Raw genomic sequence first — 27730 nt, forward strand, 5'->3', positions numbered from 1 at the left:
CTCTCTGAGAGCACTAAGCTTAGAGAGGTTTATGAAAATGGCAGAATATCATGGTATATCCCCTTTCTACTCCTATTGGCTTCCAAAGGGTAAAGGTAGGCTTACTGCCTTGGCATCAAAAGTGAGAACTTAGACTCCAGGCAGGCAGAAGGACCTTGCTGGGCTGGTTTCCCTGGAAGCATGGGGTGATTCACCTGTATTCTTTGCCTTTCCAGTCATTTCCTTCCATGTAAACTGACCCAGCTGCAAAGACTACAAGGCTCATTTCCCCTGCCCTTGCAGGGAGAAGAAAAAGAAACCAAACATTCTGCTGGAGTAGATTCTGTTGGTCCCATTCACTCCAGCTCCCATGTGTACTTTAGCCCTCACTCTGATAGTAGAAACTTCTCCAGGTAGCAAACCTTGCTGTGAATAAAATTTTAAGAAGAGTTCCTATGCTCAAACTTATACTTGTATATGTCTTCCTGGATAGAAGGTGTCTACAATCCCTGGAATGGGAAAGCATCACGTGACCTGAACATCTAACCCAGAAAGCAAAAGCCACATTGGGTTTTTAAAGGGAGGGGGCTGGGGTGTATAGCTCATTGTAAGAGCGCCCCTGGGCTAATTTCTCCCTCTCCCTCTCTACCCTCCTTCAACAGGTCCAGGCAAGAACAGCGGTAATTCTATGAACTTCCACAAGGTGGCACTAAAGACACGCTCACCAGGGGCGTGACCCAGCGAAGCACCCGGAAGGGAAATCTTTCCGCCGTGCCTTTCCATTGGGTTCGCCTGGCTTTCTCTTCCCCGGTACACGTAGGACCGTGCTCCTCTAGCGCTGCCGACTTCGGCTGGGCGGGATGGGTAAGGTAGGCTGGAGAGCCGAGTCACGCAGCCTGCGGAGCTAATGAAGAAGGGCTAGTAGCTTCCGCGCAAGGTCCGGGCGTGGACGAAGCTGGGACGCGCAGGCCAGCCAGGCGCTGGGAGCTCGGGGCTCCTTCTTCCGGAGACCCCGACGCGTTGCCCGGCTACCGCGTCGTCTCATCTTCCTTCCACAGTCTCCAGGGCCGGGCCTCGCGGCCACCGAGGCACCCGGCCCCGAGCTCTCGCTGTTCGCCTCTCCAATGAATCAGAAGGTGCGCGCAGCGCTGCTGCCTCCCCAAGATGTCGGAGACAAGGTGGAGACACTTATGGTGAGGAGCCTGTGAGAAGGGAAGGAAGGGGTTCCGAGGCCGCCAGCTCGGGCGGATTCGAGGCTCTAGGGGGACCCTCGGCACAGTCGGATGGCGCGCGGGATTGGGACGTGGCCGGAGTGGTAAAGTTGGGCTGTGGGATTAACGCAAGGCGGGACGGGAGGAGTTGCCGCCCAAACTCTGGGACGGGCTGGGTTGACGTCTGGGGACAGCTGCGGTATTGCAGCGGCCGGGACGCGGTGTCGGGGAGTGTGCCCGCGCGGGCCCAGCACCGTGCGCACTACCAGAAGTTGTTCCGAGTGGAGTCCTGGAGCGATAGATGGGAGGGCAGCCGGGCAGAGCTTTGAACCATAGCACGGCCAGGGATCGCGCCAAGCCTGAGGAGCCGTAGTAGCCACAGCGAGCCGTCCCAGGGTTGCCCCAGGAAGCCAGTGGGCCACCGCTTAGGCTCCTCCGGGGCGCAGCCTCTGAACCCGCAGTGGCAGGCGGATTCGCGGGCGCCAAAGACGGCACGCCCCTTGCGGTCCGTACTGGCTGCAGCCTGCGAGCCGCCCAGCCGCCATTGGTGGAGGCGGAGGTGTTGGTGGGCGAGGCCGGCGGCCCCCCAGCGTGTTCTATCCTAATCCTCGCCGGTGATTGGTGAAGGCGGGGGTGTGGCTATGCTGGGGGCGGGCCCTAGGAATTGGGTAGCTAGCTAGGTGAGGTGGCTAGCTTTTTTGTTTTTTGTTTTTTTTTTAAATTTAAAGGCAGCCGCAGCAGCTATACGTTCATGATTTTGAAAATCTGCTTACCTTTTTCTACCCCTCTAGCCTTCACCTTCAGATCTGAATTGGATTTAGGATATTTTTTGTAGAATAAAAATTATTTGTGGAATCATTTTGCAAACTGTTACTGTTACCTTTGTGTTTGTATTCTTTTCTCTTTTACTCGCCCTACCCCTCTCACACCTAAAAAAGAAATAAATTATTCATCTTATTTTCCATGAATAACAGCAGTTTTTTTAAAATTAAGTCTATTCTTGAAGGCTGGAGGTGTAGATCAGTGGTAAAGCACATATTTAGCATGGGCAAGGCCACCAGAAACGGGGGAGGGGAAGGGAAGGAGAGGGAGGGAAAGAAGGAGGGAGGGAAGGAAGAAAAGCCCACTCGCAAATGGTGTGCTATCTACCATTGACAAAATGTTAATTACCTGCCTTTTTTAGTTTACCTACTAGAGGTTAATTGATACTTCTCACATATATATTTAGCATATGTGTTCATATATGTTCATAGACCTGAAAATTTATAAATATTATGGGCTTTATTAATTTATTCAACAAATATGAGTCAATAATATTTCCAATTTTTGCTGTGAAAATAAAGATATTAAAAAGATAGTTTTTGTCATCCAGGGTCCAGAGGTGAAGGATTTCAGCCTTGAAACAAATTAAGTGCAATACCAGAGGGAGCCTTGGGGAAGCAGAACCTAAGAGAACTGCTGGAGGGAGAAGGGCTAGAGAAGGGCTGGAAGGAGCTGAGGAGGATTAACCTGTCCTGGGATGAGGCACCCTGAGCCCACTGAACTTTGCCATGTCACATTTCCTATTATGTGACAAGAGCCTTGCATTTATCACTGTTGAACACCTATTGTGCCCAGTTATTGAGATACCACCATGAAGAAGACAAGACAGGAGTTACCATATCTTTTGTCATGGACCCTTAGTTATAAAGGAGATGGGCATGGGTGCTGCTTCAGGAATCCTGGGGAGGGGGCATTGAACCCAGAAGCAGGGGAGTTAGGGAGCAGTAGATGAATTAGGGCAGAGAGACAATACCTCAGTTTTCTGGGGTGAGAGGAAGGTAATAGGCCTCCATTATGGCAGAGGAATTGTATTTGAGAGAGAGTGAGAGCAAACACAAATGATAAAGAAGGAGCTACATGATCATGAAGACTTTGCAGCCCGCAGTTTGGACTTTATCCTGAGAGGAATGTAGAGCAATTAAAGGGTGTTGACTTTAAAAATTTTTTTTATTTCAATAAGTACTAATGACTAATATTCTTTCTTCTTTAGTTCTAAAGATTGAGCCCAGGGGTGCTCTACCACTCCAAATCCCTAGCCATTTTTATATTTTATTTTGAGACAGGCTCTTGCTAATTTGCTCAGGCTGGGACTATAGGCATGTGCCACCATGTCCAAGGATACTTTGTAGTTTCTAACACATTTATTGGTACTTATATTTTCAACACATTTGTTCTGTTTTAAGTTGATAACTTTTAAAAAATATTTATTTTTTAGTTGTAGTTGGACATAATACCTTTATGTTATTTATTTTTATGAGGTGCTGAGGATTGAACCTAGGGCATCGGACGTGCTAGGCCAGCGCTCTACTGCTGAGCCAAAACCCCAGCCTCTTAAGTTGATAACTTAAAATTGTATAAAACATTAACTCTTTCATTGAAGGGTTTTATACCAAAAAGCACTATGGTTAGATCTGCAGTTTTGAAAGAGGACTCTGGCTGCAGGGTAGAGTGTGAGTTAGCCCGTCAAAGAGATGAGGTGAAGAGGTAATGGCAGTCAAGAAGGCAAGAGATGATGTATCCTGAGCCAGGATGGATACAAGACATAAATTTGAGCGCTGTTCAGGAGGTGAATGAGCAAGTGTGGAGTGTGGATGGTGCTTGGGTTTTTGGCCCAGGAAGCTGGGTAGATAAATGGCAGTGCATTCACTGGGATAGGGCATCCTAGAGGAGGAGCAAGTTGAAGGTGAGGGGTGGGGATCCTTCATATTTGGAAATATCATCAGAGGTGTGTGGGGGACATCTGAGCAAGTGACTGTGTGGGCCTGAATCTCCTGAGGGAGATGGTAAGTGAAGCCATGGAGGGATGTGGAAGCATGGTTCCAGGGGAAATAAAGGAGGTCTTCATTTAAAAGAGTGTCCTGAGAAGTGGGAGGAAACCATGGACACTGTTCATACCTGAAACCCCCCCAAAAAAAGCATTTCAAGAGGAAATGAGTAGTGGTCAGCAGTGGTGTGTGACTGAGCAGCCTGAATATCCTAGATTTTCACTTCAGTGGAGCATGAATTTTGAGTTTTGACCAATGGCTTCAACACCTCTGACCTAGGACACATTCACAACCTCTGTGAGCTTCAGTTTGATCTGTAAAATGGATTTAAATAGCTCCTGGGGTTGTGAGATTTACCCAGTGCTTCTCTGGGAGTGGCCTGGAGGATGACTTTGCACCCCTGAGACTAGAGACTGTCAAGGAGGCCAAAATATGGATACATGGGAGTATATAAGGAGTTAGCACCAAAATGGAGTAACTTATGTCAAAATGAAACTAAACGGAGCCAGCAGGGTCCTTGTGCCTATTTGCCTGATAGCAAGAACGATCACGAGAGACTTTGCCAAATCTAACCACAATCTTGCAAGTAGCTTTGTTAAACACAACTTTGTTAAGGCCAATTCAATGAAGACAAATTCCTAGTAATAGCCAATACTGCCAGTCAGCTAATGAAGCTCCTGCAGTGAACTCTGTAACCAGTGATTCTTTTTTTAAAAATTGATTTTATTATTATTTTTTTAAATACTAGTGATTCTTGTTTAAAACATTTTACATGGTGGACTTCTTTCTGTCTTAAAATTTTTCCCTTTGCAATAACCTCCTCCACTGGGCCTATGATCCATCATAGCACACAGATTGCAGATTTGCAAATCCCCTACTCATTCCTGAATAAATTATTTCTTTTTTTCTTTTTTCTTTTTTTTAAATGCAGTTCTGGGTATTGATTTGAGGACCTTGCCCATGGTAGGGAAGCACTCTACCACTGAACTATATCCCCAGCTATTTTTATTTTATTTTTGAGACAGGGTCTCACTAAGTTGCCTTAGCTAGCCCTGAGATTCTCCTGCCTCAGCCTCCCAAGTAGCTGGGGTTATAGGTGTATACCAACAAACTCAGTATTCTTTAGAGTCCTTCTAGATTGACAGAGGGCAGACCCTGGGAAGACCAAGGGATCAGCCAGCAGGACATGGTCATGAAGCTGCAGGCAGAGAAAGCCTTCATGTCTTCTGGGTTTCCAGCCTGATGCCTGGAATATCCCAGTATGGATCAGAGGAGAAACAGGTGTGTGTGTGTGTAGAACTGTTGACCAAGTTTCCATTTTGCATCTGTTGAGTTTGAGACTCTTATGAGACTGAAGGAGGAGGTGTTGAGTTGGTGGGGCCAGAGATGTGGGTGTTACTAGCATGTGTGTGAAGTTGCCCTGAGAGGGCTGCAGACAGAAGAGATAAGAGGAGCAGCAACATCTAAGTGGCAGGTCAAGGAAAAGGAGACTTTGAAGGAGAGCCAGAAACAAAGAGAAAGAGAAACCAAGACTGAGAGGAGAGGCAATCATCTGTATCAGATGCATCAGAGAATCTAAGTAAGATAAAGACAGGGACAGGACAGGAAAGAACATGCATGTCTTTGGTGAGCCCTCAGAACGACTTTAGTGAAGGATATCTAGCTAGATGGCACACTGGGGGCCCAAGGAGTGACTGGCAAAGTGTGAGTGAAGCTGCTATAGGCATCGGTTTGGAAAGACGGCTTTGGAGCACCAGGCAGAGAAGAGAAGCCAACAATGGAAGGCAAAGGCCCAGTGTGTGAAGAAGCAGCACTCCTTGATGCTGCAAAGTCTCAGGTGAGGCTGAGAAACACATATCTCCTGGGATCTTGGTTAGCAGAAAAGGAGGACATCCCTGGGCAAAAGGGAGTTGGGCCCATACAGACAAAATGTACACCTTTGCCAGGCATGGTGGTGCATATATCTGGAATCCCAGCAGCTAAGGAGACTGAGACAGGAGAATTATGAGTTCAGAGCCAGCCCCAGCAACTTAGTGAGACCTGAAGCAATACAACAAGACCCTGTCTCTAAATAAACATAAAAAAGGGCTGGGTATGTGGCTGAGTGGTTGAGCACCCCTGGGTTCAATCCCCAGTACAAATATATATATATATATATATATATATATATATATATATATTTTTTTTTTTTTTTTTTTTTTTGAGACCCTGTCTCAAAAATAAAATAAAAATAGCTGGGGATATAGTTCAGTGGTAGAGTGCTTCCCTACCATGGGCAAGATCCTCAGTTAGCTTGCGTCCAACCTGTGTAGAATGTGTGTGTGTATATATATATACCTTTGTTTGCTGTCATTTCAGGGCTATTGGAACGTGGTTGTAAACTCCAGCCTTTAATTTCTGAATTTATTTAGTCCTTCCAAGTGGTTTTCTAAGTCATTGCAGTTATAACTTGCTCATGCTGGCACTTGGGATGATCTGTATATATTTGTGATGATTTGTTTTTTTTCTGTGAAACAAGTACTACATATTAGACATTTCAATTTCTGTAGGTGATTATGTGATATGTATAATGGCAAACTGTATTTATCTTAATAGTATTTTAGGGCTACTGTAGTATAAGTGCTACTAAATGAGGGAAAAGGTCTTTTTTAGATGGAATTTGCCAAGTGTCTTCTTTGGAAAAGAGGGTTTTTTTTTTAAAAAGTGTGTTTTCACTATCATTTGTGCTGCTGGGTTCTGGGGCTCTGGAAAGAAAACACAGCATCATACTAGCACCTAGTATGAGCTGAGGCTCCTGGGCCGTGCTTGAGGGAGGTACATTTAGTCTTTGAAGGAGTTATACTCCTCCGGATGGTGCCTATAGATAAGCCAGTGTGTGAGACAGTGCCAGGGCTGAAGTAGAGGCAACAAACCTAGGAGTGGCTACTGGTCTATAGAGCCATCTGTCACCTCTGTAGGTCCCAGTGAGATGGGTGGGTAGAAGAAAGGGAAAGTTTTAAATGAAGGAAATTCATAGATTATACCAGAAATGGAACTTCTCATACATTGTGACTAAGCTTCCGGTTTCATTTGTTTTTGACCTGATCATATATTATAGGATGTATAGCCAAGGGAGCCTGGAAACCAAAGTTTAGAGTTAAACTCAATTGAGTTTGCTTTTCCAAAGACAAAGAGATATCTGTAATTTTTCAAGTAGGACAAAGTGTGGTTAAGTGTGGACAGTGGCATGGAAATAGACATGTTGCTCAGTCTGTTTGCTCAGGGAGTAAAATTATTAGCAACACTAAGACCAGAGGAATAGCTCTTGTAGGGCACAATATCCTCAGCAACATTCCTGTGTTATGAATTTGCGGTCATGTGTTTCTCTTATCTAATATATAAAGATGAGGCCCAGCCGTGGAGAAAGGTGCATAATGTGCTAGCAGAGCTGCTGACACAATGCTCTCTTGTTCTGCAGTTACATCCAGTGATCAAGGCTTTCCTGTGTGGCTCTATCAGTGGGACCTGCTCTACCCTCCTTTTCCAGCCCCTGGATCTCCTTAAAACACGCCTGCAGACTCTCCAGCCCTCAGACCACGGGTAGGGCCTGCTGCTCCACATTTCACTGAGGAACTGGGCTCCATTTCTCAGGCACTGGATCATCTTTCCAGTTAAATCAACCTCCATTCTGTTGAATGCTCAAGGAGAAGCACAAGCTGTGTCCAACTGCTGTGTTTCGTATATAGTGTTTTCAGTGAATATATGTTTTTTTATATTTGATGTTTCTTGTTCATTAAGTGGGATCCTTTCCTGTGCAGCTCCAGAGAATCTGCCTCAGTGATATTTGCATTTTATTGTGCTAGCTCGTGATCATAACTGTACTGCTTGATAGGGGGTGGTTTGTCTACAAATAACATCAGTTGTGTCTGTTTTGTGCTATATGGAGCTCAGCACTATGGGAAGTATATAAAGTGTATTTAAAATGGGAGGTTATTCCATTGCTTGCCATGTGAATGGACAGATGAACATTTGTCAAACCAGGAACACATGGGAAGTCAAGAATAATTCTATGATGCATTGTAGGGATTCCTAAGTGTTTTAGGAAAGAGTAAATACAAAATCTTTGAGTGGAGATTTTTTTTAATAAGGAAGTGATTTAAGTGACTTTTCCTCTTCTTTTGTCTGCCTTCAGGTCCAGACGTGTTGGCATGTTGGCTGTATTCTTGAAGGTGGTTCGCACTGAGAGTCTTTGGGGCCTTTGGAAAGGGATGTCCCCTGTAAGCCACCTTCTGGGTCTGGGTTCTCTTGCAGCACTTTACTTTGATAACCAGTCATGTCTCATGTACCTCACCAACTCCTTAGGAAGTGATGAGAGTATAATGGTTTCCCCTTATCTGTGGTTTTATATTCTGTGGGTTCAGTCAATCCCAATCCAAAAATATTAAATTCCAGAGGGGAACAATTTATAAATTTTAAATTGTGCACTGTTCTGAGTAGTGTGATGAAATATCACACTGTTCACTGCCCAGCCCTATAGGTGAATCACGCATTTTTATAGTCAGTAGCTATGTCAGGAATCAGATTGACTGTTGGGGAATCAGTGCTTATGTTTAAGTAACCCTTATGTGCTTAATAATGGCCCCCAAATGCAAGAGCAATGATGCTAGCAATTAGGATATGCCAATGAAAAGCTGTAAAGTTCTTCCTTTAAGTGAAAAGGTAAAAGTTCTTGAGTTAATAAGCAAAGAAAAAAAAAAGTGTATGCTGAGGTTGCTAACAGCTATGGCAAAAGTGAATATTCTATCTGTGAAGTTGTGAAGAAGGAAAAAAATTCACTCTAGTTTTGCTGTCACACTTCAAACTACAAAGTTACAGACACAGTGTGTGAGAAGTACTTAGTACAGATTGAAAAGGCATTAAATTTGTGAGTGGAAGATATGAACAAAAAAACATGTTCTAATTGATAACAGTATGTTGCACCAGAACGCACTGAACCTAGAGGAAGACTTCAGCAAAGTGTCCCCTGTGATGAATGACAGCAAGCCATTTACTGAAAGTAAGAGATGGTTACATGGATTTAGAGATAGGTTTGGACTGAAAAATGTAAGACTTACCCGAGAGGTTGTATCTGCTGATGAAATTGCTGCCACATTTCTGGCAGAGTTGAAGAAGTTCATTAAGGAGAAAGCAGGTCTTCAATTTGATGAAGCCAGGCTCTCCTATAAGAAGATGATCAGGGCTGGGATGTAGCTCAGTGCAAAGCGTCTGCCTTGCATTCGCAAAGCCCTGGGTTCGACCCCCAGTTCCAAAAAAGACAAAAAAAAGAACCCCACCAAAAAAAAAAAAAAAAAAAGATTAAAAAAAAAAAAAGAAGATGATCTGTATTCATGAAAGTGTAGAAGAGGCACCATGGCATAAATCATGGAAGAATGTGCTTGATGGGGTGGAAGAACATATTGAAGGCCATGAAGATGTGTTAACAAATGAGGAATTGGAAACACTTGTTGAGTCATGAACAGAGGAAGAAGAAGAGGAAGAAACTGAAGCAGAACCAACAACATGGATATTATTAAAATTTGCTGAAGTGTTTTGAATTGCACAGACATTAAAGGACAAAATTAAAGTCACCCAGATCATCACCAAGAGATGACGGCCACTGAAGCAACACTTGGATGAGTGAGAAAGAGATAACTCTTGAATACAGTGTCCTTCCAAAAGATTTTGGCAAAAAGGCCTTCAACTATCAAAGCTCCCCAACCATTGATATCATCTGCTTCTGACATTCAGCCATCGAGGTTGGTGGCTCTATGATTCTCCTTCTGACCTATTGTCAGAACGCCAGTAGTAGCCTCATACTGTGTCATTCATCTCACGAGGTAGGCTTTGTCATCTATTACCACAAGAAGAAGGGTGAGTATTGTGTAAGCTGTATTGAGGGGGGGGGGAGAGAGAGACAGACCACAGTCATATAATTTTTATTACAGTGTTATAATTGTATTTTTATTAATTACTATGTCTAATTTATAAATGAAGCTTTATCATAGTTATGTATATACAATATAGGAAAAAACATACTGTTTGTAGAGTTTGGTACTATCCACTGTTTCAGGCATCCACTGGGGGTCTTAGAACATATCCTCCACAGATAAGAGGGCACTACTGCACATCCCACCCATCTCTTGTACTGTCACTAACTTCTGTTTGAGGGCTCAAGGAAATATTGCACCTGCATACCTTGGGTTTGATTTGTTAGTGTAACACAGTCTGCAGCAGAAATAGCTGATCCACCTCCTCCCTCTGCCTGCCTTTCAGTGTTTTCTTGCCCCTTACCACTTCATTGAAAGTGGGCTGGAACCTCACACCTGTATTTCTTTCCCTAATGGCTTTTACTAGCCCTAAGGACTCACTTTGCTAGGATTGCCAAGGTGTTAAAACTTACCCCAACCCACACAGTCCTCAACCACTGAATAATAGGTTGATGTTTAAACTTCACCCTCTCCCCTCTGATGGAGGACTAACTCTGAGGTGTGTTCTTCACTGGTTCCCAGAGTTCCCCAAAAGGACTGAGTTGCCCACAGCTGTAACTGCTTTTGTAGTTCATCCTTTATTAGCTGCCATCTCTCCTGTCTCTCTTACCCACTTCCTGTTGGTGTTTTCTCTGCACCTTCAATAAACTACTTGCATGCAAATCATCTTGGGATCTTCTGGGGAAACCCAGCTAAGACAGTATCTAATGGTGTTGGCTCTTTGATTTCATTGTTCTTCCCTCTGGCCTTTTCTGCAGTCCATCGTGAGATGTGTCCCTGGCGTTGGAATTTACTTTGGCACTCTCTACTCTTTGAAGCAGTATTTCTTGCGAGGCCATCCCCCTACTCCCCTGGAATCGATCATGCTGGGTATGAGCTCTCGCTCTGTTGCAGGGGTCTGCATGTCACCTATCACAGTGATTAAGACACGCTATGAGGTGAGTTTGATAGCTCTAGGACTTCACAGAGCCACTGGGTTCTTGGGAAGTGACTAGTGTCAACTCTTGATTTATAGTCCAACTTAGAGTTGGATGTGGTCACAGAACTCATTTCTGTAGGCAGGCCAAAGCATGTGTGAGCTAGAGCCCATTAGTGCCTTGGTGACGCTGAATAACCTGAAAAGTCAGCTGGGGTCACTGCTCCAGCGAAAGACCTCTATATCAGTCACTGGATCTGTGCTCCCTTTGCAGAGTGGAAAATATGGCTATGAGAGCATCTACGCAGCCCTGAGAAGCATCTACCGCAGTGAGGGACACCGAGGCCTGTTCAGCGGCCTGACAGCAACTCTCCTTCGTGATGCACCCTTTTCAGGAATTTACCTGATGTTTTACAGCCAAACCAAAGGTCTAGTGCTCCATGGTAAGGATAAAGGAAGGTGTGGTGGAGGTATCCCTGAGACATTGGGTTCTTGCTGTTTTTTTTTTTTTTTTTTTTTTTTTGTTATTCTGTTTGTTATTCTTACCAGTTTTAGGATCTGAGCCATACTAAGATTGTCTCCGGTTTTGGGCTGAGTGCTGTGACACAAAGGTGGGTGTGACAGACTTGGCCATTGCCCTTTGGAGTTTATATGCTCTTCAATCAAAGAGTACTGATGCTACTATAATTTGGCAGATTGGGGTGGACTGGGTAAGGAATAACATGTGTTTTGCAGAGGTTCTGTAATAGTACATCCCAAAACAGTACATTGTAAAATTTCTGTGTCCCATCCAAGGCCTCCTAGATGAGAAACTTTGGGGTACAACCCGTGAGGTGTATCTTTTTAGAAGACTTATTGTGATTCAAGTTTGAGAAACACTGATGGATTAGAAGTTTGAGGGGAAAAAAAAATTTCATCCTTGCTGTGTTCCTAGTTAATGTTGTTTTGAGCTCTCCCTTTGGGTAGAGGTAAAGCTGCCAAATCTGAGTTTCAGTTAGGCCCACCTCACCAGTAAGCTTATATTGGACTAGATGTGGGTGAAATCTGTAAGTTGTAAACATCCACCCAAGCAGAGCAAGATGTAGAAAGTTGTTCTGTAGAATGCACCTGCATTCAGTAAAGTGTCTGTGGCTAATTAGGGAAACTGGAATGCCTACTATCCAGACTGGTGATCTGCTGCAGTTAGAATGCTTTAGGAGATTAGCTGTCTCTCCCCAAGCCGCAGGAGGTGTGACCCTGCAGGTCACAGCTTTATTTTATAACAGAAAATTAAGGCAATAAAGCATGGAAGTGAATTTTTGTTTGTTTGTTTGTGCGAGGGATTGAACCCAGGGCCTTGTGCTTGTACTCTATCACTGAGCTACATCCATAGTCCCTGGAAGTGTATTTCCCCCCTTTTTATTGGCGCATTATAATTATACATATCAGCAGAATTTGTTATATGTTCATACATGCACACAATAAAACAGTATAATTTGATCAATTTTATTCTTCAGTATCTCCCCTTCCTCCCTCCCCTGTTCCCCTTCTACTATTCTACTGGTCTCCCTTCTATTTTTTTTTTTTAATTTGTTTTAATTAGTTATACATGACAGTAGAATGCATTTTGACACATTTTACACAAATGGAGCACAACTTTTCATTTCTCTGGCTGTACTTGGTGCAGAGTCACACCCGTGGTGTAATCATACATGTATATAGGGTAAAATGTCTGTCACATTCTACCTTTCTTCACATCCCTCCCTCCTCTTAATCCTCTCTGCACAATCCAAAGTTTCTTAATTCTTACGCTATCACCACTACGGATCAGCATCTGCTTATCAGCATACATTTAGTCTTTGTTTTTTGGGGATTAGTTTATTTCACTTAGCATGATGTTCTATAGTTCCATCCATTTACTTACAAATGCCATAATTTCATTTTTCTTTAAGGCTGAGCAATATTCCATTGTGTATGTGTACCACATATTCTTTATCTATTCATCTGTTGAAGGGCACCTAGGTTGGTTCCATAGTTTAGCAATTGTGAATTGAGCTCCTATGAACATTGATGTGACTGCATTACTGTAGTATGCTGATTTTAAGTCCTTTGGGTATAGACTGAGGAGTGGGATAGTGGGTCAAATGGTGGTTCCAATCCAAGTTTTCTGAGGAATATCCATATTGCTTTCCAAAGTGGTTGCATCAATTTTCAGTCCCATTGGCAATGTGTGAGTGTGCCTTTTCCCCCACATCCTTGCCAACACTCTTTATTGCTTGTATTCTTGATAATTGCCTTTCTGACTGGAGTTTTGATTTGCTTTTCTCTAATTGCTAGAAATGATGAACATTTTTCTATGTGTTTGTTAATCGATTATATTTCTTCTGGAAGTGCTTGTTCAGTTCCTTAGCCTATTTATTGATTGGGTTGTTTGTTTTTTTGGTGTTATGTTTTTTGAGTTCTTTTTTTTTTTTTTTAAGAGAGAGAGAGAGAGAGAGAGAGAGAAATTTTTTTAATATTTATTTTTTAGTTTTTTCGGCGGACACAACATCTTTGTTTGTATGTGGTGCTGAGGATCGAACCCGGGCCGCACGCATGCCAGGCGAGTGCGCTACCGCTTGAGCCACATCCCCAGCCCCGGTTTTTGAGTTCTTTACATATCCTGGAGATTAGTGCTCTATCCAAGGTGCTTGTGGTAAAGATTTTTTCCCATTCTATAGGTTCTCTCTTCACATTATTGATTATTTCCTTTGCTAAGAAGAAACTCTTTAGTTTGAATATATCCCATTTATTGATTCTTAATTTTATTTCTTGTACTTTAGGAGTCTTGTTAAGGAAGTAAGGTCCTAAGCTGATATGATGAAGATTTGGGCCTACTTTTTCTTCTATGAGGTACAGGTCTCTGTGCCTAAGTCTTGGATCCAATTTGAGTTGATTTTTGTACAGGATGAGAGAGTTTTATTTCATTTTGTTACACATGGATTTCCAGTTTTTCCAGAACCATTTGTTAGATAAACTGTCTTTTCTCCACTGTATGTTTTTGGTGCCTTTGTCTAGTATGAGATAGCTGTATTTATGAGGGTTTTTCTCTGTGTCTTCTATTTTGCATTGGTCTACATGTCTATTTTGGTGCCAATATCACGCCTAAAATTTTTTAAATTGGGTATTTCGATATAATGTTAAACCTATGAGAAAGGCCACAAGAACAATACAATATATAAATCTTTAAATCTTTTGAGAGTAAGTTGTAGACATGACTCATCTTTACCCTTAAATATCTCAGTGTATATTTCCTAAGAACAAGGACAGGCCCTCATGTAACCATCTATTTTTTCAAATTCAAGAAGTTTAATACAGGGCTGAAGATGTGGCTCAAGCGGTAGCGCGCTCGCCTGGCATGTGTGCGGCCCGGGTTCGATCCTCAGCACCACATACAAAGATGTTGTGTATGCCAAAAACTAAAAAATAAATGTTAAAAAATTCTCTTTCTCTCACTCACTCTCTCTCACTCTTTCTTAAAAAAAAAAAGTTTAATACAGGTAAAATTCTTGAACACATAGTCCATATTCTGATTTCTCTAATCATTCCAGTAGTGTACTTTGTAGTAATTTTTATTTCCAAGAATAGAGGCCAGTTGGTATACCTAAATTTGGGTTTATATAATGTGTTTTTTCAGTGATTAGATTTAGTTATTTATTTTTAGCAAGTGGACCAAGGATATGATTCAGTTTTTATATCAGGAGGCACATGACATTGTGCTTGACCCATTATGGATAACTTGTATCACTTGGATATTAGTTACACATTTTTCTTTTTAGTATTTTTTAGTTGTTGGTGAACCTTTATTTTATTTATTTATATATGGTGCTAAGAATCAAACCCAGTGCCTCACACATGCTAGGCAAGCGCTCTTCCACTGAGCTACAACCCAAGCCCATTAGTTGCACCTTCAAATATGTAATCCTTAAACTTGTTTGAATCTACATCTTTCTGAATTTTGGGAAGAATGAAGGGACAACTTGCACTGAGTTTTATCTGATAAATCTGATAAATATGAGATATGTAATTCCATGTTATGTGTGTTCTCTTTCAGACCAGTTGGATGCAGTCTTTATTCCTGTCATAAATTTCAGCTGTGGGATATTTGCTGGTATTCTGGCCTCCCTGGTAACTCAACCTGCGGATGTTATCAAGACCCACATGCAGCTCTCCCCAGTGAAGTTTCAGTGGATAGGACAAGCAGTAACTATCATTTTCAAAGTAAGACCATAGAATGAGTATAGTTTCTTGTAGTGGATAAGGATCTCTCTCTAAAGCAGTAGTTCTTGTCCTTCATTCATTTGGAATCATTTGAGAAGCTTTTAGAAATCTGCATTCCCAGGTCAAAATCTAGGCCAATGATATCAGCGATTTGGTGGAAGGGCAGTATCAGAACTATTTTTTTAGGGGCTTGGGGTGTAGCTCAGTAGTAGGGCATGTGCTTAGCATGTATAAGACTGTGGGCTCAACTCCAGCACCAAAAGAAAAAAAAAATCAGAAAAGTTTTGTTTAAAGGTCCCAGTAATCCCAGTGTGCTGCCAAGGTTGAGAACCATAAAAGCTTATGTGTTTTTGTTTTTGTTTTGAGGGGAGGGGCACCTATATTAGGATCAACAACATGCAGATTGTTCATCAACATGCAGATTGTTTGACTATAGCCCAGATCTGCTGAACAGGACATCTGGGTGGTCTCAGTACTCTAATTAAGGACATAGGAAAAAAGATAGTCAGAAAAGAAGCATACATATTATGTTCTAGCTGTTTGGTTTAATACAAATGGTACTGAAAATAAAATGTTATAAAAGATATAAAAGGCACTAAAGCACTATTTAAAAACCAGTGGATTGGCCGTTTTGGAACACAGTACTGTTATCAGACACCAGATATTCCTGTTAAAAATAAATGTGAATTTGTGACTCTAATACTGCTCATACCATTTAGGCTGTCTGCTTTCTTATTCTCTTTACATTAAGTCATGAAGCATAACAATAATATATTTTTCAATATATGTGAGATTGCAAATCATTTCAGGTTATGAGGGAGAAAGAAGAGGTGTTTTGCTAGGTGCAGAGGTACATGCCTCCCAGGGGTTTAGGAGGCTAAGGCAGGAGGATCAGGAGTTCAAAGCCAGACTCAGCAAAAGCAAGGCACTAAGCAATTCAGTGAGACCCTGTCTCTAAATAAAATACAAAATAGGGATGGGGATGTGGCTCAGTGGTTGAGTGCCCCTGAGTTCAGTCCCTGTTACCCCCTAAAAAAATGAAGAGGTGTTTTGCCTTTAATTCTTATACAGATAAGGCTACCAGGAGCACAGTGAATTACACAAAAAGTACTCCCTCCTGGTAGACAAATGGTAAGAAGCCTTCTCTTCCTTCAGCCTGTATCCAGGATCCAGGTTTGGCAAACAAACCTTGGCATGGATTTCATCTGCTACTTGGGGCTTAGTGCTTCTGTGTAGTGTACAGACTATACAACTATACACAATAATCTTGCATGACATAGGGGGCCTGTGAGTGTTGCTCATGGTAGAGATCATGCTTAACATGTACAAGTCTGGATTCAGTACCTAGCACCCCTCACTCAAAAACATAAAACAAAAAGATTTTTAAGAAATTCTCTTAGATAGGCTTTAAGCTAGGCTTAAAGCCTAGCAGCTATTCAAAATGATTTTTTTTTTTTTCTTCTTCTGTTACTAGGGATTAAATCCAGGGTTGCTCCATGCTGAGCTACATCCCTAGCCCTTTTTATTTTTTATTTGGGGACAGGATCTTGCCAAGTTGTTGAGGCTGGCCTTGATATGCATCTTTCTGCCTCAGTCTCCTGAATTGCTGGAATTACAGGCATGCACCATCACAGCTGGTCAAAAAACATTTTTTAAAGTTCATTAATTATCTTTTTTTCCTTTTGTGGTGGTAGTGGAGTACCAGGGATTGAATACAGGGGCACTCAACCACTGAGGCACATCCCCAGCCCTATTTTGTATTTTATTTAGAGACAGTATCTCACTGAATTGCTTAGTACCTCGCTTTTTCTGAGGCTGGCTTTGAACTCGTGATCCTCTTGCCTCAGCCTCTTAAGCCACTAGGATTACAGGTGTGTACCACCGGGTCTTATTCATAGATATGGCATATACTTTAGAAACTAAGACTCAGAAACAAGGTAACAGAGACTCTCTGGTGCCAGATGGATAGTTAATTATATTACTACTTTATTTCTGGAGTTTTGACATTTATTTTCATCATAGGACCATGGGTTGCGTGGCTTCTTTCAAGGCAGTGTCCCCCGGGCCCTCCGCAGAACTCTGATGGCAGCAATGGCATGGACGGTTTATGAAGAGATGATGGCCAAAATGGGCCTAAAGTCCTGATAAGAGAGGACCAGGAAAGGGTGGAATCTGCTGTCCTGCTTGGTTCCTGTCAAGCACTGCTTTATCTCAGCATCTGGAGTCTTTCCTACCTGGAAAGCCAGGAAGAAACATGTTTGCCTCAGTCCCCCATTGAAGGAGAGACCTGCCTGGAGGCTTCAGATTCCCAGAAAAGGAGTCACCAATGCACAACACAGCCCACTAAAAAGTTGGGACAGAGGTTCGCATATCCTGCAAACTACTTGAAAGGCATTTCCAGAGAGATGTCTGCCAGGTGGTTCTGCTTTAGCCACCTGCCTACACTACAGCTCCTTGAGCATGTGCTGGGGCAAGGAGTCATAATCCGGAGAAGCTGTAGGCCTCCTTCCATGTCCAAGGAGCTCTACATGGGGAAGACTAGATCTGAGAAGAGACATAGTGATATCTACCAGGTGAAGACTGTCTGAAGTATACCAGGTGTAAGAAGAAAATATTTCATTTATTTGGTTCCTAATCATCTTCTCAGAGGCTCTGGAGAATGGGGACAGTAACTTCCTAGTCTCTAAATGTCCAAAGAAGAATTTTTGGTGTTGGCCCCTATACTGTTTCAACTCTAAGCTGTTCTGGCTTTTTTCCACAACTAAAGTTTGGATTAATAAAGTAATATTCTTTATCATTGAAAGCTGTTTGTAAAATTTAAATAGTATATTTATCATTCTGTTTGAAAATAATAAATTAGTTCTAGGGTGGTTGTTAACTTATATAGGTCATTAAAACCTAATTTTTAAAAAATAACCTTGTTTTACATATTATACAATTCATCCATTTCAAGTATACAATTCAGTGATTTTCAGTAACTTTACTGAAAGGTGTAGCCATCACCATAAATTAGTTGTGAACATTTTCATTCCCTAGTAAGATCTCTCATACCCATTCATAATTAGTCTTCATTTCCATCCCCAGCCTACCATTCATCTACTTTCTGTCTATAAATTCACCTTTTCTGGACACTTCATATAATAATAGTGAAGTCTATTGTATTTAGCTTCTTTCCACTTAGTATGTTTTTGAGGTTGATTCATGGTGTGACATGTTTGATTCTTTATTCTTTTTTATGCCCAAATAACATTCTATTGAATGCATGTATGGTTGACCTACAGTGTACATGGAGATTTTATGCAGGCCCTCCCATGGATGGTCAACTTCCTTATATAAGATGGCATAATATTTGCATATAACCTACATCATCTTCCCTTATATTTTAAATCATCTCTAAATTACTCATAATTTATATCAAATGTAATGTAAATACTTTGGAACTAGTTGACACACTGCATTGTTCAAGGAATAATGACAAGAAGAGTCTATACATGTTCAGTACAAAATATAAGGTTTTTTTGTTTTAACCTTTTTAATCACATTTTAGTTGAGTTTATACATATGTAACTCTAGGACCAGCCAGGCAACTGTGCTTTATTAATCCATTCTTGAATTGAAGAATGTTTGGGTTAATTTCACTTTGAAGCTGTTGTAAATAATGCTGCTATGAATATTCATGTACAAGTGTTGGGATTTTTTTTTTCATTTTTGGAATTACTAGACCAAATGGTAAATGTTTAATACTTTGGGAAGTTTTCAAAAACTGTTTTCCAAAGCAGCTGCACCATTTTACATTCCCAGCAGGAGTGTCTAGAATTTCCAGGTTCTCCACATCCCCTTCAACACTTGTTACTGTCCCCTTCTACTGGGGCTATCCAAGTATTTTCTTTCAAATTTAGGAAAGTCATTGCTTTATCCAAGGAGCAGACGGAGTTGTGTGGTCTTGTGGTTATCTTGGGTTCTGATCCACATAGCACTTGACTTAGACATATTGAAATTGTGACTAGGAAATGGGAATAGTTAAAATTTTCTACCTCCGGGCTGGGGATGTGGCTCAAGCGGTAGCGCGCTTGCCTGGCATGCGTGCGGCCCGGGTTCGATCCTCAGCACCACATACAAACAAAGATGTTGTGTCCGCCAAATACTAAAAAATAAATATTAAAATTCTCTCTCTCTCTCTCTCTTTAAAAAAAAATTTTTTTTTCTACCTCCTAGGGTGGTAGTGAGGGTTGAGTGAGTAAATGTTTCTAGAACATTGTATTAGTTTCATAGGGTTGTATAAACAAATTAGCCATAAGCTGGATCACCAAAACAACAAATTGTTTCAGTTCTGGAGATAAAGCAGAGCATTTACTTCATGCTCTCTTGAAGGTTCTGGAGAACCATTTCTTGTCTGTTCTTCTGGTGACTGATGGCAATCCTGGGTGTTCCTGGGTTTACACATGCATCACTCTGATCCCCTACCTCTGTCTTCATGTCTTCTTCTCTGGGTATGTCTCTGCAAGTCCAAATAACTCTCTTAAGAACTCTAGTCACCCAGACTCAGGACCTCATCTTAGCTTGATTACAAATGCATAACAATGACCCTATTTCCAAAAAAAGTTCACATCCACAGCTACTATAGATTAGAACTCCAGCATGTATTTTGGGGGCATGCTTCATCCCATAGCATAAATATATTTAATGATTTATAAGTTTACAATAAGTTTATACTTTAAGTTTTAAATTAAAATGTCCTATTTAAAATAATTTGGCCGCCGCCGCCGCCTCGTTCCTGCCGCCACGTCTCCTCCTCAGTTTTCCAAGTGATAACTTCATGAAGATGGCCAGTGATAAGCAAATGTCCGATGATGATGACAGCCCCAGCACAAGCAGTGGTAGTTCAGATTTGAACCAGCAAGACCCTGCTGCTCCAGAGCCTGAAGATCATGAAGAAAGAACCTTCTGTCACCCATCGGAAGAAGAGCACCAAACTCTCTAGCAAAACCACTGCTAAGTTATCCACTAGTGCTAAAAGGTAACATTGTCAGGTTGTCTTCCAAGCAATTGGATGCTTTTATTTTTACATCAAGAACAATACTCCAGAAATACTTCATGACCAATTTTATTTGTACTTGAATGAATTGTCATCCTTTAGGGAGCATGAAAACGTCCTCACTAAAATTATGCTTCTAAGCAATCTTATTCTGTACTTTGGTAATTTCATTAAGAGTCCTAGAGACTGAATTCTCATCCTGACAGTTTAAGGAGTTGGCAAGGAAAATGTGTGAAACTGAATTAGATGGTACATTGGGGATGTTTCCTTTTGTGAGTTATACTCTTGAGTGAAATTAGCACGTGTCCACCTGGGTGTCAGTCCAGGCATCTGTGGTGGCAGGTTCATAAAACGAAATGTGTCACTTTTCATGAAAGGAAATGATCAAAAAAGTTTATATTTGCTAAAAAATGTTGAATGTCAGGCCTTGGCATTTTTTGAAAGCAGATTTTAAATTTGCTTAGTTTTACAAATAAATCTTTAAATCCTGCATAATAAGTATAATTTTTTTGTAGTTATAGTTATCCCTCCTTGTTCTTGTGAGAACAAATAAAACTGAAAAGTAGCCATTAACAATCTCAGGTGTCACTTTGCTGTTAAAACTTTGCACATCTTTAAAACTCGTGGATGTTCTTGACATAGTAGTGAAAATCAACAGCAGGAAAAAACATTTTGTTGGTTGTAAGTGAAAGATTATTTGTTTCCTGCTGACTTTTATTTTCTATGATGGCAAAAAAATCCATCAATGGGACTCCATCAGTGATAGTGGTTGTATTGAGTAGAACTCTTGTATCAAACATAAAATGTACCTATAGCATTACTTAATGTTGATGTTTTGTTGTTTTTCATTGATCACAACTAAAAGAAAAAGAGAATATAAAAACTGATCAATTATTGCAAAAAAAAAAATAATAATTTGGGTAGGACTATGGGAGAGCATAAAGCAGTTCCTGGCTTCATAGTGGCACCCAAACCACCAGTGTGGTGATCTCCATGTTGTGAGCCCTGTGCTGGGAGAAGCACTTAAGATGTGAAAGACCGGAAGGCAAGTTAGACAGAGTAGCTATCTCTTAAACTTGGGACATGGTAGCTGTTCCATGTCCTCAGGATCTCTTCAGTCTCCTTTGACCCTTGAGGCCAGAGAACCTGTAGGTGAGGCCCCTTGGGGAAGAGGGGCAGAGATGAATCTGGATGTATGGACTTCCCATGTGGATTTGCTGCCTTACACCTGGTGAATTTCAGTCACTGGAGCTCTGGGGTAGTGCTTCGTTTTGCTTTGAGGGGGTGGGAGTGCAAATAAACAAAATAGCTTAATTTTCTCCAAACATGAAATAAGACTGAAATTTACTGGAAATCCTGATTCCAGTGGCAAGTGGTCCTAGAACACATTCCAAGCCCCAAGGATAATTCACCTTTTCTCTCTTCTCATATGTCTCATGGGATTGAAGCTCAGAAATGAAGTGACTAGGAGTTCCATCTGGCATTTGAAACTTTGCCCATTGCCCTGTATTGTTTTGTTTCAATTTGAAAACCTGTGTTCCTCATTGAAAAAAAATTAATATACTAGAAAAAGAGGGGGCGGGGAAAGCCAATGCCCTTACATCATATGTGGTCCTCAGGTTAACTTCACATAGAATTATCTGGGAGCTATTTGTAAAATAAACAAAAATAAAAAAAAAAAAAATGGGGTTGGGCACTATACCTTTAAAAACTCTCCAAGTGCAACCAGGGTTGAGATCTGCTGTATTATTAATAATTTAAATTTAAACCATTTCTTTATGGTAATCTTTTAGTAGCACAGGACTTAAACCTTCATAATTGTCCTCATTCCTAATAATTATTTTTGGTATCACAGAACATAACTTCATTATTTTTTAAATATTTTTTTTTTTTAGTTGTCATTGGACCTTTATTGATAAGCAGTGCTGAGAGTTGAACCCCAGTGCCTCACACTAAGCAAGTGCTCTGCCACTGAGCCATAATCCCAGTCCAAGTTTCATTATTTTTTAAGTGGCTGCATGGTATTGTATTGGATGGAATAAATCTTTATTAATGGCCTACAGATAGAAACTGCATTTTTGTGGGTGTATGTGTGGGGGTCTACCAAAAACTAACAACCTCAAGTGTACAGTCTTTTTTTTCGGGAAAACTTTCCGTAAGTGAACACTAGAAATCTGAATTACATGCTGGTAATAGTTCCTCCAGGTTTTGTTTACTTAACACTTAGGCTTGATGTGATGCACATACTGTCCTACATTACAATAAGAGAAACTCAGACGACGAAACGGCCCAAGTTCACCTGCGACTCGATAAGACAGTCACATACTTGGCCCACGGCCGCGTCCCAGCGATCCAGCAAGCATTCTTGACAGGAATTACTGAAGTAAAGCACGCGTGTCGGAGCAGCCCGGTTAAACCCGAAAGTCAACCTCCGGGTTCAAAATAGTCTGCGCTTGCGCTGTGAGTCCGCCTTCCGGAGCGGGAAGTCGCGCCACAGCGTCGCGCCGCTCCGCTCCACCCTCCTTCCGCTTGATTTTCTTTGCCATTGGTTGATGACGGGCTATATAAGAACGTCATTTCCGGCGGCCTGTCCTTTCCGCGCTACCCAGGGAGGGATCCATACGGCGTTGTTCTTGGTGCGTTTTTTTGGGGGGGGTGCCTCGCGCTTCCTTAATCATCCTGAACCAGTTTCCTATGCAGATAAAGGGCGCGAAAACTAAAATGAAGGCCCGTGGGTCCTGGGCCGCCTTCCGTCGGCGTGCTCTGCCTCAGGCCTGCGGCCCACACGTGGCTAGGCTCCCGGGCCGAGGTAGGGATCATGGCCTGAGTAGGCTGGGTCCCTTCCCGCCCCGACGGCAGTAAACCGAGACCCAAAGGGCGATCTACACCACCTGCTTGGCTGTAGTGTTTTCTGTTAGCGCCTTGCGGGTCAGGAATTAAAATTCTTAGCAAGGTTTTCCGAAACAAGTGATGGCTTTGGGAAGTAAATTCCTAAACTTGGTTACAACTTTCTGGGGAAAAAAACCCTGTTATGCTTGGCATGTGCTCAAACATGACGGCTCTTTTCACATCTAGTTACCTTTGTCCATAACTTTGCTTTATTCGTGTGTACCTTGAGAATCGATAAATTTAGTTCGCTGGTTTTTAAATTACCTTGGTATTTTGTAACCCACGCTACTTTTCTTTACAAGATTTGATATGCTGGGCGTGGTGGCTCACACCTGCAAATCCAGCGCCTCCAATGACTGAGGCAAGAGATTGCAAGTGAGTTTCTAACTCAAAAAGAACTGGGTAGATAACTGAGTGGTGAGCGCCTCTGGGTTCAATTACCGGTACCAAAAAAAGAGTTAATTTGCTGTAATTCTTAGTATGCTATGCGTCCGTTAATTTTCTGTCTTGTTCTTTCACTACCTTGTAAGCTCAGTACCTGACACTGTAGAAGATGAAATTTGGTTGCATTTAAACTTGAAGTTTAAATGGAGCCACCCGTATTGCTGGTATAGTTAGAAAGTAGTCCTGTTTCACTTCATTCACACTAGATTGTTAACATTTTTCTTTCAGATTCCCGTCGTAACTTTAAAGGGAAACTGTCACAATGTCCGGAGCCCTTGATGTCCTGCAAATGAAGGAGGAGGATGTCCTCAAATTTCTTGCAGCAGGAACCCACTTAGGTGGCACCAACCTTGATTTCCAGATGGAACAGTATATCTACAAAAGGAAAAGCGATGGTCAGTTACTGCTTTAATTTTTGTTATTTTAGCTGTAAGTACAAGTTTTGACTATGCCATCTCATGGATAGTACTAAGGGTTTTGGTGGTGGTGGGGAGAAAATACTTTTGAGTTCTAGAGGGAAGACTATTGATATCTTAGGTTTGGGGATTTGAAAAGATGAAATGTCAAGTACCTTATTTCCTATAGTTCCTCCTACTTAAAGGTTTATTTAACTGAATTCTAAGAAGAAAGTACAGCAAAGGATGGGGATAAGCAACTTTGCTTGGAAACAGAGAAGGAAAGATAGGTTATGACAACAACCTGGAGTAAAAGATTTAAGCTTGGGAGTGCAGTGCTGTAACTGAGATATAGAATGAGTATGTTACCAATGCAGATAGAAAAGGAAGAGTGGCTAGAGGGCCTGGAAGTGGGTAAGAACTTAGAGAGGAGCCCAGGGGTCCAAAGATTTCTACAGGAGAAAGAAAAAGATGGACTTTGCCAATGCACACTATTAAAGCTCAGGTGGAGGCCAGTCTTGGCCAGTGAACTTCTGAGTGTCGGAAGTGTGCTACATCAATGGCAGGATTTTCGCTAACACCAGTAGAGTTTATCTCTGTGACTGGAGTTGATAGTACTCACTGCCACATACACTCACATTTATCAAAGAATGTGCTATTTGCATAGCCAGTTAACATGTTAAAAAATCCATCTGGGGGTTTAACTCTGGTGGAGTGTATATTTAATCTTATTCCAGGCTGTGGATTTAATCCCTAGTACAAAAACAAATGTTCTCATCTAGGCATCTACATCATAAATCTGAAGAGGACCTGGGAGAAGCTTCTGCTGGCAGCTCGTGCCATTGTTGCCATTGAAAACCCTGCTGATGTCAGTGTCATATCCTCTAGGAATACTGGCCAGGTATGTGCAACGGTGCTTAGTTTTTATGGAAACAAAATAGACAATTATTTCTGGAAGTTCTTTAAGGATTTTATACATTCCAAATATTTACAGATTTGAGTTATTCCTATAGAACGAACTAAGGGACTGCTCTTGCTTTTTTCAGCAAAAATTTACCAAGCATATCCAGCCTGGTCCTGACATGCTAGATCTGTGGGATATGGCAGAAAAATAAATCTGGGACTAGTTACTGATCCCAGGGCTGACCACTAGCCTCTTACAGAAGCATCTTATGTCAATCTGCCTACCATTGCTTTGTGTAACATAGACTCTCCTCTGCTATGTGGACGTTGCCATTTCATGCAGGTAATAGTCTCTGGAGGAGAAAAGGAAAGGTGGTAATATACTTTTCTTCACATTGGGTAACTGATTAAATTTGACCAGACCTCAGAAATGTTTATTAGGTGCCAAACTGTTCTGTTAGGTGTATGCATTTCTCATAGCCAGTTCCTTTAAGCGAGGAACTTAAAGGCACATGAATACCTTATCCAAGTCACTGACAAAGTGATTTACTTGGTATTTGAAACCAGGCAGTATAGTTCTATAGCTACCAGAAGTAGTGGAGGAAGTGAGGTTGAGTGGGAAGAGCATTTCAGGTAGGACATGTAAGGAAGGACCTGAAAAGACTTTTCAGTTAACCCAGAATTGTTAGATGCTTTTAAGAAAGGGTGATGCTTTCTTTATTTTTAAGAAAAGGCTGTCTCGAAGCTCCCAACTAAATGGGCTGGTTTATGTGACTACAGAATTGACAGATGGTGTGTGGTATTCTTATGAAACCATCCCTGGAGTACTTATTGCTAATTCTTCCTTTAATTCTAACAGCGGGCTGTGCTGAAGTTTGCTGCTGCCACTGGAGCCACCCCTATTGCTGGCCGCTTCACTCCTGGAACCTTCACTAACCAGATCCAGGCAGCTTTCCGGGAGCCACGTCTTCTGGTGGTTACTGATCCCAGGGCTGACCACCAGCCTCTTACAGAAGCATCCTATGTCAATCTGCCTACCATTGCTTTGTGTAACACAGACTCTCCTCTGCGCTATGTGGACATTGCCATTCCATGCAACAACAAGGTAACAACTTTACAGTATTGTAAATGAATACTGTAGAAAAGAATTGGAAATTCCTGTGCACATTGTTAGAGCTTGGAGTTGAGGCCATTAACTGGCTGATGAACTCGCAAGTGTAGGTAGTGTGCTACATGAGGGGCAAGTTTTTCGCTAACACTCCATTCTGACCCAGTGAGTGGAGTTTGATAGTAATCCTTGCTACAAGTAAACTATTATGTATAACAGCAAAGAGAGATGGATGATATTTGGAAAGCAGCCTATGTTTTCTTCATGACTTTTGGTACCAAGGGGCCTAAATGATATGGGCCAGGTAAGGTGAACAGGGAATTGCTTGCCATTTGGGGTTGAATAGATGTCAACTAATAACCCGGCATACTTGCAGGGAGCTCATTCTGTGGGTCTGATGTGGTGGATGCTGGCCCGAGAAGTTCTGCGCATGCGTGGCACCATTTCCCGTGAGCACCCATGGGAGGTTATGCCTGATCTGTATTTCTACAGAGATCCTGAAGAGGTAAGCTTCTTCCACAAAAGGCTGTCACATGAGCATTGGGCTACGTTGGTGTGTGCTTCTTGGAAACTAAATGTTGGTTCTTCTAAACTTCAATATGTATATTACCAGATTGAAAAGGAAGAGCAGGCTGCTGCTGAAAAGGCTGTGACCAAGGAGGAATTTCAGGGTGAATGGACTGCTCCAGCTCCTGAGTTCACTGCTACTCAACCTGAGGTTGCAGACTGGTCTGAAGGTGTGCAGGTGCCCTCTGTACCTATCCAGCAGTTCCCTACTGGTATGTATCCAGGGAACTTTTAAATTTTTTATCTCAGGAAATTATGCTAGCATTAAAAGGTTTTTAATCAGTGTGCCTATCTACAAATAACCTTGCTGTTGAATTCAAGTGTTTTTGGAATATGTTAGCCTTAGTCTTTGTCTTTGGTATATTATGTGAAAGAAGGCCATGAGTATCTGATAGATGGGTTGTTGGGCAGAATAGGGATAGTAGTACTTTTGGGGACAGAGCTAATGGCTTTTTGGTATTTTTCTTAACAGAAGACTGGAGTGCCCAGCCAGCCACTGAAGACTGGTCTGCAGCTCCCACTGCTCAGGCCACTGAGTGGGTAGGAACAACCACCGAGTGGTCTTGAGTTGTTCTGCAGTCACACATTAACAAGCAAGGTGGAAATAAGGAGAATAAGCACCAGTTTACGGAAAATAAACACCAGTTTCTAAAAGTTTTGTCTACTTCAGTTTAATTCTAGATCAAACTGTTTAGGATTCTCTTAACACCTTTTGCTGGGAGTTTTTCTGAATTTTCTATTATAAGAAACGTGTCCTGAAAGTGGACTTCCACTATCATTTTTATTGGTAAATTTTTGAGAACCAAGATAGTAAATTAGTTTTCACTGCTTACCTTGCTGTTTACAATTTGTGCAGCCAGTGCACAAATGACTGTGGCATCTGCATACCTGTGTTGGGCAAACTTGGGGTTTAGTCTTACTGCTGGAATCCACGAAGGGGCCATGATCTTCCCAACACTGAGAGACATTTCCTTTCACCTGGTCAGTTTGCGTACAGGCTGTGGTGGGGAATGTTTGTATTATGCTTTCTTATCCATTTCTATATTCATATGTTGTCTTCTTGGGGAATTTATAAAAACCTTCATGTGACTACATTTCCAGGACCCTTTTGCTGAGGCCGTGAGGGAACTGGACCCCTCCATGCATAAGCTCTGCATAACAGATCAGTCTGCTGTGTGCCTGGCTCGGGGTTTTAAGTATGAAGGGTGCTCAAATTTGATTTCTGGGACCAC

At 41.8% G+C, this 27730-nt stretch overlaps 2 protein-coding genes, 1 long non-coding RNA gene and 2 other non-coding genes across 6 annotated transcripts; 4 read left to right on the forward strand and 1 right to left on the reverse strand.

Annotated features, from left to right (window-relative positions):
• The first annotated feature begins 896 nt into the window (after positions 1-896).
• Positions 897-17960, forward strand: Slc25a38 (solute carrier family 25 member 38). 2 transcript variants are annotated; one of them, XM_076869201.1, is made up of 7 exons: positions 897-1172; positions 7455-7576; positions 8169-8253; positions 10761-10940; positions 11193-11361; positions 14991-15157; positions 17180-17960. In XM_076869201.1, exons 1-7 carry the CDS (start codon positions 1104-1106, stop codon positions 17300-17302), a joined length of 915 nt encoding a protein of 304 aa, XP_076725316.1. In that variant the 5' UTR covers positions 897-1103; the 3' UTR covers positions 17303-17960. The 2 variants fall into 2 exon arrangements, with proteins under 2 accessions (XP_076725316.1, XP_076725325.1); XM_076869210.1 differs by lacking the exon at positions 14991-15157 and having other exon boundaries at positions 1024-1172.
• A 1818-nt stretch (positions 17961-19778) lies between these two features.
• Positions 19779-22616, reverse strand: LOC143409233 (uncharacterized). Its single transcript, XR_013092626.1, has 2 exons — positions 22519-22616; positions 19779-20076 (listed from the first exon to the last, which is right to left on the reverse strand). It is a non-coding gene; the product is annotated as an uncharacterized LOC143409233 (long non-coding RNA).
• Positions 22617-22777: 161 nt separating this feature from the next.
• Positions 22778-27152, forward strand: Rpsa (ribosomal protein SA). Its single transcript, XM_076869223.1, has 7 exons — positions 22778-22828; positions 23754-23920; positions 24703-24821; positions 25683-25928; positions 26308-26436; positions 26545-26710; positions 26971-27152. The coding sequence occupies exons 2-7, from the start codon at positions 23788-23790 to the stop codon at positions 27063-27065; spliced, it is 888 nt and encodes a 295-aa protein (XP_076725338.1). The 5' UTR covers positions 22778-22828; positions 23754-23787; the 3' UTR covers positions 27066-27152.
• Positions 24404-24552, forward strand: LOC143384086 (small nucleolar RNA SNORA62/SNORA6 family). The gene has a single exon (XR_013089256.1). It is a non-coding gene; the product is annotated as a small nucleolar RNA SNORA62/SNORA6 family (small nucleolar RNA).
• On the forward strand, positions 25983-26131 carry LOC143384080 (small nucleolar RNA SNORA62/SNORA6 family). The gene has a single exon (XR_013089255.1). It is a non-coding gene; the product is annotated as a small nucleolar RNA SNORA62/SNORA6 family (small nucleolar RNA).
• Positions 27153-27730: the final 578 nt, after the last annotated feature.

Source organism: Callospermophilus lateralis, chromosome 1 (genome assembly GCF_048772815.1).
Source record: "Callospermophilus lateralis isolate mCalLat2 chromosome 1, mCalLat2.hap1, whole genome shotgun sequence".
Lineage (NCBI taxonomy): Eukaryota > Metazoa > Chordata > Mammalia > Rodentia > Sciuridae > Callospermophilus > Callospermophilus lateralis.